Source organism: Lynx canadensis, chromosome E1 (assembly GCF_007474595.2).
Source record: "Lynx canadensis isolate LIC74 chromosome E1, mLynCan4.pri.v2, whole genome shotgun sequence".
Taxonomy (NCBI): Eukaryota; Metazoa; Chordata; class Mammalia; order Carnivora; family Felidae; genus Lynx; species Lynx canadensis.
Window position 1 is genome coordinate 2,514,721 of NC_044316.2, and position 18,564 is coordinate 2,533,284.

At 58.8% G+C, this 18,564-nt stretch overlaps 1 protein-coding gene across 1 annotated transcript in view; it reads left to right on the forward strand.

The window, feature by feature from the left end:
• The window catches only part of DNAH2 (dynein axonemal heavy chain 2), a 92,476-nt gene that overhangs the window by 43,869 nt on the left and 30,043 nt on the right, over positions 1-18,564 (forward strand). Inside the window, 28 exon segments of the mRNA XM_032591092.1 lie at positions 2,187-2,404; positions 2,671-2,772; positions 3,098-3,223; positions 3,488-3,598; positions 3,837-4,025; positions 4,403-4,506; positions 4,606-4,795; positions 5,336-5,516; positions 6,195-6,322; positions 6,674-6,826; positions 7,120-7,245; positions 8,037-8,255; positions 8,488-8,605; positions 8,813-8,949; positions 9,434-9,571; positions 9,656-9,814; positions 12,730-12,882; positions 13,080-13,171; positions 13,454-13,652; positions 13,785-14,009; positions 14,981-15,085; positions 16,255-16,443; positions 16,552-16,637; positions 16,764-16,894; positions 17,029-17,178; positions 17,509-17,676; positions 17,878-18,038; positions 18,275-18,414. Coding sequence (XP_032446983.1) covers positions 2,187-2,404; positions 2,671-2,772; positions 3,098-3,223; positions 3,488-3,598; positions 3,837-4,025; positions 4,403-4,506; positions 4,606-4,795; positions 5,336-5,516; positions 6,195-6,322; positions 6,674-6,826; positions 7,120-7,245; positions 8,037-8,255; positions 8,488-8,605; positions 8,813-8,949; positions 9,434-9,571; positions 9,656-9,814; positions 12,730-12,882; positions 13,080-13,171; positions 13,454-13,652; positions 13,785-14,009; positions 14,981-15,085; positions 16,255-16,443; positions 16,552-16,637; positions 16,764-16,894; positions 17,029-17,178; positions 17,509-17,676; positions 17,878-18,038; positions 18,275-18,414 — 4,198 coding nt within the window.

Here is an 18,564-nt window from a genome sequence, read left to right on the forward strand (position 1 = left end):
CCCGTGACCATCGCCTCTTCCAAGCTTTAGAATAACAGTTCAGCAAAACAAACTAACTCATCTCATATTTGGGTGGAGTGTACTATATGCTTATAGAGAGCGGGATACAGAGTCAGAGTTGAGTTCAAAATCGGCGTCCTGCCTTCCAGCCAGTGTGGTTTCGGGGGGCTTCCTCCACGCCACGGTCTCCTCCCTGCAGCAGGGGCGGGGGCTCGCGGCAGCTCTTAGCCTTCCTGCGAGGCTCGTGGAGGCGTATGTAATACTCAGTACGGGGTCTGGCGTGTGCTCAGTTACTAGCACTGTGCCTCAGGAACCTTCGCTGAGCTGGTTCACTCAACGGGACGATGCAGGTAAATGAGGTAACGCAAATCGAGCGCTTACCACATCAGAGGCGCAGGGTAAGCCCTTGGTGACTATTAGCTGTTGTCATCGTTACCTTGACTTTAATTGGTTTATCAGGTTAACTGGTCTTGATTGTAGATCCTTTGGTAAGCGTGGGGATGGGGTGAGGGGGTGGGGGAGAGACGCACACACAGAAGGGCCTGGTTGATTGTGGTAGGCTGGGGTAAAGAATCAGCGAGTGAGGTTTGGCGATGGGCACCGAGAACGGGTATCCTGGGAAGAGTTGTGTCAGGGGCTGTGGAGAACTTCTTTATTTTGCTTTGGGCCAATTTCACAAAATTTTTAAAAAATGTTTATTCCTTTTTGGGATTCAGAGAGACAGAGCATGAGTGGGGCAGGGGCAGAGAGAGAGAGGGAGACAGAGTCCGAAGCAGGCTCCAGGCTCTGAGCCATCAGCACAGAGCCCGACGTGGGGCTCGAACCCACGAGCTCTGAAATCGTGAGCCAAAGTTGGATGCTTAACTGACTGAGCCACTCAGGTGCCCCAACAATTTTTCATTTTCCCAAGAACCTTGAGTGTACGTATTGAAAAAACCATAGTTTTAATTATTCTGGTAAAACACAAGTATTAGGCTGTGCAAAGTTGAACAACACCATGCATTCGTTAGAGATAGTATTCGAGGTCATTGGCAAAATTACATTTTGGAACAATTTGTAAACAAAGCCATAGAAACAAGTATCCCTGGGCTGAAGACGAAAACCACACTCCTCTCGGCCATGGCCACGGAGTCTCCTGTGGTCTCTGCGGGCCACTTGGACGCCCAGCAGCCCACAGACTCTATTCTTGGAGGTGTGAGGATCCCCTCAGGGTTCAGATTCCAGGGCACTCATACTTTCTTCAGAATGCTAGAAATTGGGCAAACAAGGAGACCTAAGGTTAGGAGGAAGCTAGGATTGCTGAGAACCTGCCAACGTGAATCCTTTTTTTTTAAGTTTATTTATTTTGAGGGCGGGGGGGAGAGAGAGAGAGAGAGAGAGATTGAGAATCCCAATAGGCTCCACACTGTCCGCGCAGAGCCCGACATGGGGCTCGGACTCATGAACCGTAAGATAATGACCTGAGCCGAAATCAAGAGTCTGACTCTCAACCCACCGAGCCACCCGGGTGCCCCCTTGAATCCATTTTCTTTAGTGCCTTGAATTGTTCTTTGAGGTGGGTGTTGTGAGTGTTTTATGGACAAAGAGGTGAAAGCTCAGTGAGGTGAACCGACAGGCTAATTAGTGGAAGAAAAGCCGTTTGAATGGCCACCGTCTGTCCCTCGGTCTAGCGCCCCTGTCGCTACGCCTCTAGGGACACTGGCATCCCGGTGGTCGCAGACCTCTGTCACTGCGTGCGTCTGATCTACCTTTACCTCTCACGATTTAACATGCTGGACTGTGTGCACGCAGAATAGTCTCTTATTTTCCGAAGCTTTTGGGGTGACCTCAGAGCCCCGAATTCCTTGCAGGAACCGGACCATTGTTCTAAGACCGTAGGGAGATGGGATGTCGTGATGTTCACAGAATCACGTACACCGTGTAACTAATGCTCGGCGTATGAACGCATCATAGTGTGTAATAAACACCGGTAATGAATTAACGAAGAGCACGGGATAAGTGTGATAGAGTGATTCGGAGACACTTCTCGGCTTCCAGAAACCGAAAGTCCCCCGACGTTCGAGGGCTATGTGGCAATATGTCCCCCAACGTTCGAGCGATGGCAAAGTGCATACGGGGGGACGCCCCAACTCTACTCCAGGCGATGGCGAAGGGCCAGCAAACGTCACTCACTGCTCTTCCCCCAGGCCTCCTGGACACGCTGATCAAAATGAACACGATTCTGGAAGACATTCAGAAGTCTCTGGATATGTATCTGGAGACCAAGCGCCATATTTTCCCCCGCTTCTACTTCCTGTCCAACGATGACCTCCTGGAGATTCTGGGCCAGTCCCGCAACCCGGAGGCCGTGCAGCCGCACCTCAAAAAATGCTTTGACAACGTCAAATTGCTGAGAATGCAGAAGGTCGGGGGAGCTGGCCGGGATGGGGCGGAGGGCAGGGGACAGATGCCGATGTCACCGTAGTCAAGGCCTTGGAGGGGACCGTGCCCTCCACACAGGAGGGGGATAGTCATGATTCTGGATCATCTGGGATGATCCAGTACTTGTCAGAACTGGTAATTTTGGGGGGTGGGGAGAGGAGCAGAGACCACCCCCAAAGGGCCCACGTACCTTCCAGGGGGATGTCAGGAGTGGGCAGGCCAGACCGTTAGCGCTTCCTGTTTTCGCAGGTTGGGGGCCCCAGCAGCAGATGGGAGGCTGTGGGGATGTTCTCGGGTGACGGCGAGTATGTGGACTTCCTGCACTCAGTACTCTTAGAAGGGCCCGTGGAGGTGAGTTGTGGTGAGGGTCGAAGCGTCAGGCCGATTCCTTTTCCCCTCGGAGAGTTCGCTCGGCTCCGTGAGGAGGGAACGTCCCTGGGAAGGGACATCAGTCACTCTCCGCCTCCTGAAAGCTCTAACCTCTGCCCTGAACCTGAAAAACACACAGGCCGCCCCCCTCGCCTCTGCTTCCCTCAGGGGCCCGGCCAGCGGCTGCCTGATCCTGCTTGCCCCCCGGGCCCAGAGTCCCAGAGTCCTGTTTCCCGAGCCCCTGCCCTCTGGGGACGCCTGTCCCCAGCCCCGAGGCGCAGCCACTCTGCCCTCTTGCCTCCCCCAGTCCTGGCTTGGCGACGTGGAGCGGACCGTGAGGGTGACCCTGCGGGACCTTCTCCGGAACTGCCGTGTGGCCCTCAAGAAGTTTCTCAACAAGAGGGACAAGTGGGTGAAGGAGTGGGCTGGCCAGGTGAGCTGGGCCAGGGCAGGTGGGGGGACGAGAAAGACGGAGCCGCATGGGAGCAGCAGATAGAAAAGGGCAGAACCTTGTGTCTCGTTCCCCCCACCCCGTTCTGGGCTCGGGCCTGGCTTCCCTGCGCGCCGGCCCCTTAGCTCCTGCCCTTGGACGCGTGCCCGTCCCTCGGGGCAGATATTGAGACAGGAGTAGCGCCGGGTCCTGGAAGGGGCCGGGGGCGGGGGGCAGAGGTGTGGACACCGCCTCTGCGCACCCCAGATGGTGATCACTGCCAGTCAGATCCAGTGGACGGCTGACGTCACCAAGTGCTTGCTGACGGCCAAGGAGCGGGGAGACAAGAAGATCCTCAAGGTCATGAAGAAGAAGCAGGTGGGGGGCCTACAAGTATGGGGTGGGCCTGCTGGGGGTTGGAGGGGTTAACGCCGGAGTCAGAGGTCAAGGTCAGAACGAGGGTGCTTGGTGGCGGAAGTCCAGCCAAGAAGGTCTGGCGGACGCTGGGGATCAGGCGTTCCGGGAGCTGAAAGTCGTATGAGGCTGGGATGAGGCGTGTTGGGGTTTGGTTGGGTTGCCCCCCCCCCCCCCACTCTGCCCCCTAACCCCCCGACAGGTGTCAGTGCTGAATAAGTATTCAGAGGCCATCCGGGGGAACTTGACCAAAATCACGCGGCTTAAGATCGTGGCCCTGGTGACGATAGAAATTCATGCCCGGGATGTGCTGGAGAAGCTTTATAAGAGCGGCCTCACGGACGTCAGCTCCTTCGACTGGCTCGGCCAGCTGCGCTTCTACTGGGAGAAGGTGCGGGGGGCCCGGTGCTTCCGCTCAGTCCACGGTCCCCGCCGCGCCGGCACCCCAACGCTCCGTCCCGCCTCAGTTCCCTCAGCCGGCTCAACTCTGTTGCCTCCCGAATCAGGACTGACCATCGCTACAGTCGGTGCTCAGTGGGGCCCTCGCTTGACCGGGATCCCGAGAGGCTGCGGCCGGCCGTTGCCGTGGGTCGGGGCGTTCGTGCGGCGTGAAGCCCCCACCCCTGTTTTCCACCTGGGCCGTAAACCCTTCCCTCCAAACTGTGAACCGAACCCCTAATCTCCTAACCGCCGCCTCCCCGCCTCCTCGGTCGTTGTCTCTGTCCGGCTCCAAGCCCACCTCTCTCTTCCTCTGCCCCGTTTCCCCAGGACCTCGACGACTGTGTGATCCGCCAGACCAACACGCAATTCCAGTATGGCTACGAGTACTTGGGGAACTCCGGCCGGCTTGTCATCACCCCCCTGACAGACAGGTCGGCTGTGCGCGGCGGCCACCAGGGGGCTGGGGCGGGGGCAGCACCTGCTGAGGGCGGGCTCCCGGGAGTCAGATAGGCCCTGTCCTCCATCCTCAGGTGTTACATGACGCTGACCACGGCACTGCACCTGCATCGGGGGGGCTCCCCCAAAGGTCCGGCGGGCACGGGGAAAACCGAGACTGTCAAGGATCTGGGCAAGGCCCTCGGCACATACGTCATTGTGGTCAACTGCTCCGAGGGCCTGGACTATAAGTCCATGGGCAGGATGTACTCGGGCCTGGCCCAGGTCAGTGCCCTGCCGCCCTGCCCCAGAGGCCCCGGGTTCTCGTTTAGCCCCGGAGAGTGAACTGAAAGCCGGTCTGGTTCACTACTTTGTGGCTGACGACACCGTATCGCCTCTCGCCTCGGGTGGCTCTTCCAGTCGGGGGATGTCCCTGCACCTCCCTCAGCTTCCCTCGGGGCTGAGTCTTGCTTATTTGAAAAATGGAAAGATCCTGTAAGTGTTAGGTGAGGTGATGTACGTCAACTGGGGCGTGGCTAGGCACTCGGTGCTCACAAGATCCCCTGCCCCAGTCCCTTTGCAACCCACACCTTTTCTGGCTCTCCCCGACACTGTCCCGTCTGCTGGAATGTTCTGGAATGTGGCCAGAAACCACAACAGGGCCACGCTGCCCCCAGCCCACCCCAATAGCACACACGTTTTGGAGGCCGCCCCACCTATCAGAGCGTTCCGGGCAGGGCGTGCTAGTTTCTAGCGTCTCCCCGTGTGCGGAGGGGGGGTACGTCTCTCGCTCCCAGCGACTCTGCCCCCACCCCCCGCCCACAGACCGGCGCCTGGGGCTGCTTTGATGAGTTTAACCGAATCAACGTGGAGGTGCTGTCGGTGGTGGCCCAGCAGATCCTGTCCATCCTGTCGGCCCTGGCCGCCAGCCTCCTCCGCTTCTACTTTGAAGGCTTTGAAATAAACCTGGTGTGGTCCTGTGGGATCTTCATCACCATGAATCCCGGTATGGGGTGTGGGCCACGGAGCCGCTGAGGCTCTGGGGGCGAGCACTGAGTGTCTGCCCCCACCCCCTCCCAGGCCGGTGTGTTTCGCCAAGGGAGATGTGGCTAAAGACAACACAGTGTGAGACAAGGGTAAACACACGACTTTCTGGGAGAATGGGAGGCAATGTTACGTCCTCCCTAAATGGGTTGACGGCCGCTTGCGTGTGTATGTATGTCCCTGGTCCTCTGAGATGCTTCTCTGTCTTCTCCCAGTGGGCGAGCTCCCCGAGTTCTGGCCTTCCTGCCATCCCTTTCCCAGAAATAGGGAATCTCTCCCCACATGCAGACCCTCGTTCCCTGGGAACAGCTCCGGGGGAAGGGTCCGCGGGGAAAACAGGGAAGGGTTTAGGTACCGAAAGAGTCTTGAGAAACAGCGGTGATTTTCCATCAGGACTGTCGTGAGTCACACACGGAGCTTGGACAGATGGGAAATTGTCAGCTCGTGATTGGAGTTTGAAACAGGGCCACGCGGAAAGGAGGGAAGGGGCCAGAGTTAGGAGAGCAGGGCCAGGGCCGAGGTGGGGGGCGGGGAGAGCATGTGGTCGGAGCTGGGGAGACTGTGGGGCATGCCAGGGTTGGGGAGGGTGGGGCTGAGTGGGGAGTAGTTTGGGCTCTTAAGAAATGGCGCTGTTTTCCAGGCTACGCCGGGCGCACAGAACTGCCTGATAACCTTAAATCCATGTTCCGCCCGATCGCCATGGTGGTGCCGGACTCTACTCTCATCGCGGAGATCATTCTCTTCGGGGAGGGCTTCGGCAACTGCAAGGTAGGCCGATGACGTCCTTTCGGAATTCTCTTACTTCCCTTCTCGGGCTATTATTCCCTGGACGGAGGAGCGCCCCAGCCTCCCAGTCAGCTTATCCTACGAGGAACGGAGGCCGTCGTCGGTAGGACGTGGGGGCGGGAGAGCTCGGAGGAGGGAGGTCTCCCCTCCGTGAAGCCCCTAACCCACGTTGGGACCGGTCCCGAGATCGTCCCGCTAGAATTGTCCACAGAGCGCATCCCGGCCGCCTCAGGTGCCAGAGCCGGGCTTCCTGTATCTGTAACCGTCCCGTGTGAAGGAGAAAGGTTTCTGGGGTGCTCGATGCTCCCCCCCCACCCCGTTTCGGCTCCCCAGATCCTGGCCAAGAAGGTATACACGCTGTACTCGCTGGCCGTGCAGCAGCTGTCCAGACAGGACCATTACGACTTCGGCCTGCGCGCGCTCACCTCCCTCCTGCGCTATGCCGGCAAGAAGCGCCGTCTGCAGCCCGACCTGTCTGATGAGGAGGTGGGTCAGGGACACGGCCCCTGGGACTCAAGCTCCGCCGTCACGGGGCCCGTGCGCCCTCACCGAAGCTTTCCAGGTCCTGTCCCCGGTTGGGATCCCCGCCCCCCGCCCCCCCCCCCCGACTTCTGCTGTCCCCCGTGTGACCTGTCGTACTGCTGAACATGCGTTGTTCCTGCCCCTGAGCTTCGCCCCTGCGCCTCGCCCCCTGCGCCTCGCCCCTTTGGAGAGGAAGGGCCCGGTGAGAACCCAGGCCCTGGCCGCTCAGGCCCGAGGCTCCGTCTTTTCCCGCCCAGGTTTTGCTGCTCTCCATGCGAGACATGAACATTGCCAAGCTGACCTCGGCCGACGCGCCGCTCTTCAACGCCATCGTGCAAGATCTGTTCCCCAGCACGGAGCTGCCCGTCATCGACTACGGCGAGGTATCTGTCCCCCGGTCCTCCCCCACCCTCCCGTGTGAAGCGAATGTCTTTGTTCTGCCCTCCACTGGCCGTGACCTCCTGTGGGACGGTTGACCTGTCCGGGCTTCCTCATCTCCGGGACCGGTCAGACACTCGGCTCTCTTGCTTCAGCCCCCCGCCCTCCTGACTCGCTTCACGGAGCCCTCTGAGCCTTTCTATTTGCTCTGTGCCCAGCAGCGCCCCCTGCCTCGACTTCTCTCCTCACGGGGAGGTGGGGGGGCAGGGTGCTGAGAGGCGGCCAGGAGCTGCTGATGCGTGGAGCCATAGAATGGAAGGGGTGGGCCGGAGGGTTCTAGAAAGTACAGAGATCTCCTTCTCCTGGAACGATAGTTTAGATCCCCTGAGTGCCCCTTTCTACTGCAACCACGACCATGCTGGATAGAAATACGTCTTTGTCGACGCATTGCTAAGCTGGCAAGAAAGACCATTTCCGGGACGAGCAGGGGGGTAAAAGTAGGGAGATAGTAAAACAACCTTACAAGGAAAGCGTCCTCGTTATTCCCGTTTAACAGGTGAGGAAACTGAGGCTCAGAGGGGCAACTTTCTCGGGTTCACGTAGCTGAAGCTGGGGCCCCAGGCAGGCTGGCCCGGAGCCCGGTCCCTCCACTCCACACTGGGTCCGTCCACGGCCGGAGTGCAGGGGGCCCCGGTGCCATATCTGCTGGGCTGAACGTGAGCCTCCAGGCACTGGGGACCCTGTGAGAGTCCCTTATAGGCCTCATCCTTTCTCCCTGCGTTTTGGCTTCCCTCAGCTGCGGGAGACCATCGAGCAGGAGACCCGCGATATGGGCCTGCAGGCCACGCCGTTCACGCTCACCAAGGTGATCCAGCTGTACGAGACCAAGAACTCCCGCCACTCGGCCATGATCGTGGGCGGCACGGGCAGCGGCAAGACGGCCTCGTGGCGGATCCTACAGTCCTCCCTGTCCTCCCTGTGCCGCGCCGGGGACCCCAACTTCAATATCGTTCGGGTGCGGAGTTGGGACAGCAAAGCCCCCGGTGGACGGCCAGGGAGGGTGGGGGCAGGAATGCACAGGGTCGGTCGGGGGGGGGCGGTGTGGACCAGGAGGGCAGGGCTGGGGGAGATGAGAGAGAGCAGGGCGGGCACAGAGCCCTGGATATAAAGGGGGCGGGTGGAAATAAGACGATGTCTTGGGGTGGTGCCTGCCGGCACCTCGATACCTCCTCCTGTGTCGGTTCCAGGAGTTCCCCCTGAACCCTAAGGCCTTGTCCTTGGGGGAGCTGTATGGGGAGTACGACCTCAACACTAATGAGTGGACAGACGGCATCTTGTCCAGTGTCATGCGGGCGGCGTGTGCAGGTGCCCAGAGGGTCACGGGGTGGGGACGGCAGGTGCCGGAGTCGCCCGAGGGGTTGGGCGGGGGGACCGGAAGGCTCACGTTTGGGAGACGACCGCGTGGGGCATGCTGAGTACAAGGGGGCTCGTGCCTGCCTCTCCGGGGACACGAGTGGGAAGGGAGATCTGGGGAGAAAGTCCTGGCTTCCTGACCGTCCTCCTCCTACCAAGACGAGAAGCCCGATGAGAAGTGGATCCTTTTCGACGGCCCCGTGGACACGCTGTGGATCGAGAGCATGAACTCTGTCATGGACGATAACAAAGTCCTGACCCTCATCAACGGGGAGCGTATCGCGATGCCCGAACAGGTGCCGGCCCTGCGGAGCTGGGGACCCGGGGCAGGAGGCAGGGCTCGGTGGGGGGGGAAGGGGCAGCTCTGAGGGACCAGGAAGGGGGAGGATGCCTGGGTTCAGGGAGACCCGTCTCCCACGGATGGTGGGAACAGCTGATGGGAAAGAAGTCCGTGTCGCCTTCGCCGACTGCCCGGGGTTATGTGTTCACCGGCTGTGAAGCCCACCCTTCTCCACCCACCCACCCACACAATGCAAGCGAGCCAGCGAGAGAGACAGAGACAGAGACAGAGACAGAGACAGAGAGGTTTTCCATAAGCTTAACCTTGAACAAGCTCTAAATTCTTTTAAAACGCAAGTCATTTGTAAGCCATAGGCCATCAATCACCCTGCCCCGCTCGGCGCTCGGACAGAGACACTTGGGGGCATCGAGTCCCGAGTGATTTCTCCTGATGGGAGTGGGGTGGCCGAAGGATGAAGCTCTGACCCAGCGTGTCCTCAGGTGTCGCTGCTGTTCGAGGTGGAGAACTTGGCCGTGGCCTCTCCCGCCACCGTGTCTCGCTGCGGGATGGTCTACACTGACTACGCTGACCTGGGCTGGAAGCCGTATGTTCAGTCCTGGCTGGAGAGGAGACCGAAGGTGTCCAGGGTGGGGTGAGGAGAGGGCGGGTGACCGGTGCGGCCTGCGGGACGTAGAGCGAGAGCCCTCTCTCGCGGACTCCAGGCTGAGGCCGAGCCCCTTCAGCGCATGTTCGAGAAGTTCATCGACAAGATGCTGACCTTCAAGAAGGATTATTGCAACGAGCTGGTGCCCCTCCCGGAATACAGTGGGATCATCTCCCTCTGTAAGCTGTACTCGGCCCTGGCCACGCCAGAGAATGGGGTGAGTGGGGGCGGCGGAGCGGGGCCCCGGCCGGGGGGCTCGTGACCTTGCGGGGCCGACCCCGGGGAACGGGGTGTCTGAGACGCGGTTTGTACACAGACCTGAGTGGAGCGGGGACCCCAGGGGGAGGCCTCGCTGACCTCGCGCACGTGCGTGGCTGTGTGTGCCTGTGCACACGTGGTCGAATGCCAGACTCAGGCCTCTGACGGCTGATGGTACACAGTGAGGCGTCACTAGAATTTCCTACCCGTATTGGGGAGCCGAGGAGAGTTCGTTTTGTTCCTCATTTCTCCGTCCTTTCAAAAAATAGATATTAAGTTTTGGTCTACGGGAGGCCCTGGGCTGCTGTTCCTGCGGGAAGGAGCTCCCAGCCTAATCTGATGAGGGGGCTTTGGAAATTTTCACATTAATTGACGTTTAAGAGCAACGTCGTCCAGTTCAGAATTCTGGAGTAAGGACCAAAGTGGGATATCTGTCTGTTGAGCTTAAATCACTGCCTAGAAGTGGTTTGTATCGTTTTTGAAGACATCACCACACAAGCAAACCCTTGACACGAGGTCGTAGAACAGTGAGGACCTCTGGCAGGGTATGTCATTCCTGGCACAGCTGACACAAACGGAACCTGTGTGGAGGGACTGGCAAGGTGATGGATGGACGAAGGACGATTATACGGTGTCAGCCGTGCGGGCGCCGAGGAGGGCTGGCCAGGTGGCGGGGCCCGGCGTCGCGTGCAGAGGCCTGGAGGGCGGGATGGTGGGACGCGTCGTGAGCTGGGATGAGCTGCACGGATAGGCCAAGGAGTCTGGACTGACTGTGATGGACGGCAGAGCTTCGGCATGGCTCCCCACCCACATCTTGGGACTGAGGAGTGTTCGGTATTCCGGACGGGGTAGCATCTTCTGTGTCCCCTTATCTGTCATTCTCGGAGTCTTCATTCAGAACCTTTCTCAAGAGCTTTTCACGCACGGCCTGAGGCTGTTTCCACGGAGCCCGTTAGAGACCGGGCGAACCGTGCCGAGTTAGCCCCGTGTGCGCCCCACGCCCGGCTGCAGCAACAGTACCTGCCACGAGCCCCCAGGGGTCTAAACGTGCTGTCTCTCGGGGCGCCTGATTGACTCAGCCGGTGGAGCATGTGACCCTTGATCTTGGAGTCATGAACTCGGGGCCCACACTGGGCCTAGAACTTCCTTAAACAAAGCAAAACAAAACAAAACAAAAAACAAAACAAAACAAAACATAAGGGGCGCCTGGGTGGCTCAGTCGGTTAAGCGTCCGACTTTGGCTCAGGCCATGATCTCGTGTTTCTTGGGTTCAAGCCACACGTCGGGCTCTGTGCTGACAGCTTGGAGCCTGGAGCCTGCTTTGGATTCTGTGTCTCCCTCTGTCTCTGCCCCTCCCCTGCTCATGCTCTCTCTCTCTCTCTCTCTCTCACTCTCTCTCAAAAATAAACATTAAAAAAACCTTTTTTTAAAAACACACAAAAAAAACATGCTGTTTCTGCTATGAACTTGGTACATTTAAAATTTTGATTTTTAAATTTTTTTTTTTTAACGTTTATTTATTTTTGAGACAGAGAGAGACAGAGCACGAGCAGGGGAGGGGCAGAGAGAGAGGGAGACACAGAATCCGAAGCAGACTCCAGGCTCTGAGCTGTCAGCACAGAGCCCGGCACGGGGCTTGAGCTCACAAACTGTGAGATCATGACCTGAGCTGAAGTCGGACGCTTAACCGACTGAGCCACCCAGGTGCCCCTTAAAAATAAAAAATAAAAAATAAAAATTGGGACGCCTGGGTGGCTCAGTTGGTTGAGCGTCCAGCTTCAGCTCAGGTCGTGATCTCACAGCTCGTGAGTTTGAGCCCCGCATCAGGCTCTGAGCTGAGCCTGTTTCCGATTCTGTGTCTCCCTCTCCCTCTGCCCCTCCCCCGGCTCATACTCTATCTCTCTCAAAAATAAATAAACATTAAAAAATTTTTTTAAATAAATAAAAATAAATAAAAATAAAAATTTTCATATTAAGCCAGAGACCTTTTTGATCATCTCTGTCCTCGCAGTCCTGGTCTGCAACCCCCTCTAGATGAGTAACTACTGTGGAATGTGTGCACATATCATTTCAGACCTTTCCAATACATATTGACATACAGGCCTGTAGGCAGTCGTAGAAAATGTGATATTTAAAAAACACATCAGGGGCACCTGGGTGGCTCATTCGGTTAAGCATCTGACTTCAGCTCAGGTCATGATCTCACGGTTCGTGGGTTCGAGCCCCGCGTCGGGCTCTGGGCTGACCGCTCGGAGCCTGGAGCCCGCTTCCGATTCTGTGTCTCCCTGTCTCTCTCTGCCCCTCCCCCAGTTGTGCTCTGTCTCTCAAAAATAAATAAATGTAAAAAAAAATTTTTTTTTAATAAAAAATAAAAACCATATCACGTTATACACCTCATGTACACATACAGCAATATGGGTTTGAGTTCTGTATCGGTATCCGTAGATTGATTTTATTGCTTTTAACCCTTGCACGCTGTTCCACTGTAGAACATGGCATTTTCTTTTTTCATCCCTCTACTGGTGGACATTTAGGTCATCTCGTTTTTTGCAGTTTACAGACAAGTTGCCACGACGCCCCGGGCCCCGGGTCCTAGGGCACCTGTGGCAACTTCTTCAGGGCAGACGTGGTGTGGCCACGCCACTGCTGTGCCTTTATGACACAGCAACAAAGAGCGTCAGGGCAGCTGCCGACTTACCAGAACTTTCAGGTCCATCTGAACGCTTTAGGTTTAGGTATACCTACAACCACACGGTGTCTCCAAATAAAACCAGGAAGGGAGGAAAACTCTAAGCTTTTGCTGCGATTTGCCACAATAGATCCCCCTCCTTTTCTTACGGATGGAGACCGAGTCCCTTCTCCTGTTCCATCCAGGTGAACCCAGCCGACGGCGAAAACTACGTGACCATGGTAGAGCTGACCTTCGTGTTCAGCATGATCTGGTCCGTGTGCGCCTCCGTGGACGAGGAGGGACGCGAGAAGATCGACAGCTACCTCCGAGAGATTGAGGGCTCCTTTCCCAATAAGGCGAGGACGCTCAGACCCAGCCGTCCGACGTTTCCTGTTTTTCTAGCACCCACGAGGTTCCCTACGCCAGGCTCTGCTTGAGTTTCAGCCGTGCCAGCCCGGCCCTCTTTCTTTCACCCAGCGGGCTGTGCAAACTCCCGGACGGCCGGGGACAGCTGGAGAAGGCTTTGGTGGCCTCACACGTGTTCCCTCCTTAGGACACGGTGTACGAGTACTTTGTGGACCCCAAGATGCGAAGCTGGACGTCGTTTGAGGAAAAGCTCCCTAAGACTTGGCGTTACCCCCCAAAGTGAGAGCGGGGCCTGTGGGGGGGGTCGGGCTTGGGGCTGTGGTTGGTGGGAGATGTGGGCAGAGAGCCGGGGCCTCGAGGCAGATGTGCGCTGCAGAGGAGGGGGGCTGGCTCCCAGAGGAGGCGGCTCTGGAACGCCGGAAGCAGGACGCCCGGCCTCCGGGCCCCTCAGGAGGCAGGGTTGGTGACGTCTGAGGGAGATAAACGTCAGGAGGCGGGAGGAAGCGGACGTTTGAAAGGAGGTGGCCAGGCCCCTCGGACAGGGTTCGCTTTCCTCCCTAGTTCCCCCTTCTACAAGATCATGGTGCCCACGGTCGACACTGTTCGCTACAACTACCTGGTGAGCGCCTTGGTGGCCAACCAGAATCCCACCCTGCTGGTGGGTCCCGTGGGGACCGGAAAGACGTCCATCGCCCAGAGCGTCCTGCAGTCCTTGCCTTCCAGCCAGTGGTCTGTGCTCACCGTCAACATGTCTGCACAGGTGCGTCGTGGGGCCCAGGCCCTCCCTGCCTTCCGCGCCCTCCCTCGGGATCCAGGTGCCTGACCACACTCCTCCCGAACCCCGAGTTTCTCCCGGGAGACCCAAGCATTCACCCCGTACCCCTTCCACCAGACCACGTCCAACAACGTGCAGAGCATCATCGAGAGCAGGGTGGAGAAGCGAACCAAGGGGGTCTATGTGCCGCTTGGGGGCAAAAGCATGGTCACCTTTATGGACGACCTCAACATGCCGGCGAAGGACGTGTTTGGGTCCCAGCCCCCCCTGGAGCTGATCCGTCTCTGGCTTGACTACGGCTTCTGGTACGATCGCACGAAGCAGACCATCAAGTACATCCGAGTAAGCATCCGGGAGATGGGGAGGCTCCTGTGATCCTATATTCCTCTCCACACGGGTGGGGCCGGCCGCCTCCGGCCCCAGACTCCCGGCTCCTCAATGATCAGTCCGTGTTGCGAACTCTCCTCGGTGACTCTGCCCTGTGCTTTGTGGCCAAAGGGTCCCGTCCTCCACCTCCACGCCTTCCCCACGCTCACGTGACTCCCCTGCTGCCGTCCAGGGTGTCCCTGACTCGGGTCCCGCCTCCCCACGTCCCCCTACGGGGCACCCCCAGGCAGTCTGCACCCACAGGATTCTGTGCATCTTGTTTCTTTTTTCCAAATCCACGGGCAGCAGCCCTTCCATCCCTCCCGCCGGGGGGGGGGGGGTCCGTCTGTCTGGCACTCAGGGTCAGAAGCTCTCCTGACGGCTAGTGTATTCTTGTGTTTCTGGGAAAGAACACGCATGCACACACACATACACGCTGAAAAAAGAGGGGGAAAAAAAACCCAAAGTCTAGAAAACATAGTCAAACTTTGTAAAAAATCTTTTTTAATGTTTATTTTTGAGACAGAGAGAGACAGAACGTGAGCAGGGGAGGGGCAGAGAGAGAGGGAGACCCAGAATCCGAACCAGGCTCCGGGCTCTGAGCTGTCAGCACAGAGCCCGACGTGGGGCTCGAACCCACGAACCGTGAGATCGTGACCCGAGCCGAAGTCAGACGCTTAACTGACTAAGCCACTCAGGTGCCCCGTAGTCAAACGTTTTTTGAGTTACTTCCATTTTCTGTTTTTGGTACATGGATTATAATGAAATTAAAACAAATATGTCACTTTAATAATTCCAAACAAACTGTCCCTAATCCCTTCCTTCCCTTCGCCTTCCCTTGTCCTGGCCCCTCTCCTCTCCTCTTACTGCCCTCATCCGGCTCCTCTGACATCCTCCATATTCCTGTGCCCCGTGTCGCCCCTTTCCTGCCGGTCTCTGCTCTCCAGGACATGTTCCTGATGGCTGCCATGGGCCCTCCCGGGGGCGGACGGACCATCATCTCCCCCAGACTGCAAAGCCGCTTCAACGTCATCAACATGACCTTCCCCACAGTGAGGGCGCGATGGGGGCCCGGGGAGGGGGGGCCGTAAGAGGCAAGCCATCCGTGTCCCAGAGAACCAGGAGGCAGATCCAGGAGGGGTGGGGGGACCTCCGAGCGGAGGCGTGCACAGGGAGCAGTAACACGGTGGGGGGCTGCTGTTTGTGGGAGCCCTTGCTTCTCCTGAGCCAGAAGAGTGTGGCTGGCCATCTCTGGCCTGTGCAGCCTTGTGGTCCCGGGGGAGGCGGACTCAGGGGCCCCAAAGACGCTAAGGAACGCCAGGGTTCGGGGAGGTGAGTGAGGCCTCCGGGGCACCCCAGAAGCCTCAGTCGTCAAGATGCATAACATTCGAATGCAACATTCAAATAGTCAAAGCCAAAAATTCGTGGTGAACAAACACCACAATGTTAAATAAATCCGAGACCGGTGGTTGCTGAGGGATCTCAGAGCCTGAGGCAAAAGGAAACTGCAACAATCCTGACCCCATCTTTATTTAAAACGTGCGTATGTGTTCACCATGGATATTTTGCATTAATTTCAATTTTTCTTCCTTAATTTTTATTTTTTATTTTTATTTATTTTAAAAAAAAAATTTTTTTTTTCAACGTTTATTTATTTTTGGGACAGAGAGAGACAGAGCATGAACGGGGGAGGGGCAGAGAGAGAGGGAGACACAGAATCGGAAACAGGCTCCAGGCTCCGAGCCGTCAGCCCAGAGCCTGACGCGGGGCTCGAACTCACGCACCGTGAGATCGTGACCTGGCCGAAGTCGGACGCTTAACCGACTGCGCCACCCAGGCGCCCCTCTTCCTTAATTTTTAAATGTTTGTTTACTTTTGAGAGAGACGGGGAGAGGGGGAGAAGAGAGAGGGAGAGGGAGACTCCCAAGCAGGCTGTGTGCCGACAGCACGGAGCCCGACGCCGGCCTCGATCCCACAAACCAGGAGATCGTGACCTGAGGCGAAACCGAGAGTCGGATGCTTAACCGACTGAGCCACCCGGGGGGCCCCTGAATTTGACTTTTAAGTACTGCGTTAAGATGTTATTTCTCTTGATTTTGTGGGTTTTGCGCCCCTTGATGTTCGGCCCCCCGGGATGAGTACTTAACTCCCCTCGCCGGGGTCCGGGCCCTGGCGGCCAGGCCGGCAGCCTGCGGGAGTGAGCGTGAGGGCCTGTTCCCAGGAGTCCCAGATCATCCGGATATTCGGCACCATGATCAATCAGAAGCTTCAGGACTTCGAGGAAGAGGTGAAGCCCATCGGCAACGTGCTGACCGAGGCCACGCTGGACATGTACAACACGGTGGTACAGCGCTTCCTGCCCACGCCCGCCAAGATCCACTACCTCTTCAACCTGCGGGACATCTCCAAGGTGAAGCTCCCTCGCCGGGAACGGCTTTCTCGGCTCTCCTCTCGACGCTTGGGACTTGGGACGGGGTCTCTTCCCTCCCGCCATCCCACCGCCCCGCCTCTTCCCCAGGTGTTCCAGGGCGTGCTTCGAGCCAACAAGGACTTTCACGACACCAAGTCCAGCATCACACGACTCTGGATCCATGAGTGTTTCAGGTGCGACGCCCGTGCCACCACCGGCCCAGGGGGCCCTTCCTCCTCCGTATGCCCCGCCCCCACCCCACCCGCCCAGGGGGCCCCCTCCCCCGTATGCCCCAGCCTCACCCCACTCCCTCCCGACAGAGTCTTCTCTGACCGGCTGGTGGATGCTGCAGACCTGGAGGCCTTCGTGGGCATCATCAGCGACAAACTTGGCTCCTTCTTTGACCTCACGTTGCATAATCTTTGTCCCAACAAACGTCCTCCCGTCTTTGGTGAGCTGGCGCCCCCCGCCTCGGGCTGCGGGGTGTTGGGAGGCCCCCCGGGGGGAGGGCTGGGCCATGGGGTCCCTGGGGGAGCCTGGCCACGACCGGGCCATGGAGATCTGAGCCCGCTTCCCGCGGCCCAGGGGACTTCATGCGGGAGCCCAAGGTGTACGAGGACCTCACAGACCTGGCTGCGCTGAAGGCGGCCATGGAGACGGCCCTCAGGGAGTACAACCTGTCCCCCGCCGTCGTCCCCATGCAGCTGGTACTCTTCCGGGAGGCTATCGAACACAGTGAGCACTTCCTCCACCCGGCCCGGCCGCGCCCCAGCTCCCGGCGTGGGCTCTTCCCGAGCGAGTCCCGGGAGCTGCTTTCCTTTCTGGCCCCAGGTGGCCAGTGGCGACGGTGGGGCTCTTCCTCCACGACGAGGATGTGGTGTCGGGCAGACAGGGCTGCGCTCGCGGTGGACTCGCTGCCTCGGCCTCAGGCACCGGCCGCTCCCCCCGCTTCGCGGTCCCTGTACTTCAGTTTCGGGCACCCCGGTCCCTAGGTCTCTAGCGTAGGGCCCGGTGGTCCCCCGGGGTGTCCCAGAGGCCTCACCGCCCTCGTCTCCCGCCCCCCAGTCACACGGATCGTGCGGGTCATCGGACAGCCTCGGGGCAACATGCTGTTGGTGGGCATTGGGGGCAGCGGGCGCCAGAGTCTGGCCCGCTTGGCCTCTTGCATCTGTGAGTACGCCACCTTCCAGATCGAGGTCAGCAAACATTACCGAAGGCAGGAGTTCCGAGAAGGTAGGCGTGAAAGATCCCCTGGTGACCGGGGAGCGGAGAGGCGGAAGCCGGTAGCCAGCCGTGCCAGGCGCGCGGGGGGCGTGCTGGGCTCGGGTCGCAGGCTGGGGCCGGGTTCCCACCTCTCAGAGGGGGGGACAAGGGACGGGATGGTGAGTCTGAAGTCCGTCTGTCCCCCCTCCCTCCTGCCCTCTTCTGGCCCAGATATCAAGCTTCTATACCGCCAGGCGGGGGTAGAGCTCAAGCCCACGTCCTTCCTCTTCGTGGACACCCAGATTGCGGATGAGTCGTTCCTGGAGGACATCAACAACATCCTGAGCTCGGGCGAGGTCCCCAATCTCTACAAGACTGATGAATTTGAAGAGGTTCGAACCCTTCCCTACCCTCCACCAGCTTGAAGAAGCGCAGATCCCAGAATGTGCTCCCTCGGGGCCCTCTGTCCGTCCCTCCCCCGCGTCGGGGGCGAGAGCCGCTCCTCCTCCGTCACCCCCAAGTGGCTTTAAAAGCCGCACCCCGTCCCGTCCGCCCAGCCTCGGCCCCCACCCCTCCGACTCTGCCTCGGGAACCGTGGCTCCCCCAAGCGCGCCTGGCTTCCATGCAGATCCAGACGCTCATCTCGGAGCAGGCCAAGGCCGAGCAGGTGCCCCAGTCCTCCGACAGCCTCTTCGCCTACCTCATTGAGCGCGTGCGCGACAACCTGCACATCGTTCTCTGCCTCAGCCCCGTGGGCAACTCCTTCAGGTGAGTCCGGGGACAGCCTCTCCCTGCCTGTCTGTCCTGCCCCCCCCCCCCCCCCCGCCTTCCCCCGCACCCTCTGGGGTCCTGAATAGCCCGCTCTCCCCCCCTGCCCGCCCTAGACCTCAGCTCCTTTCAGGTTATTCCTGCTGCTAC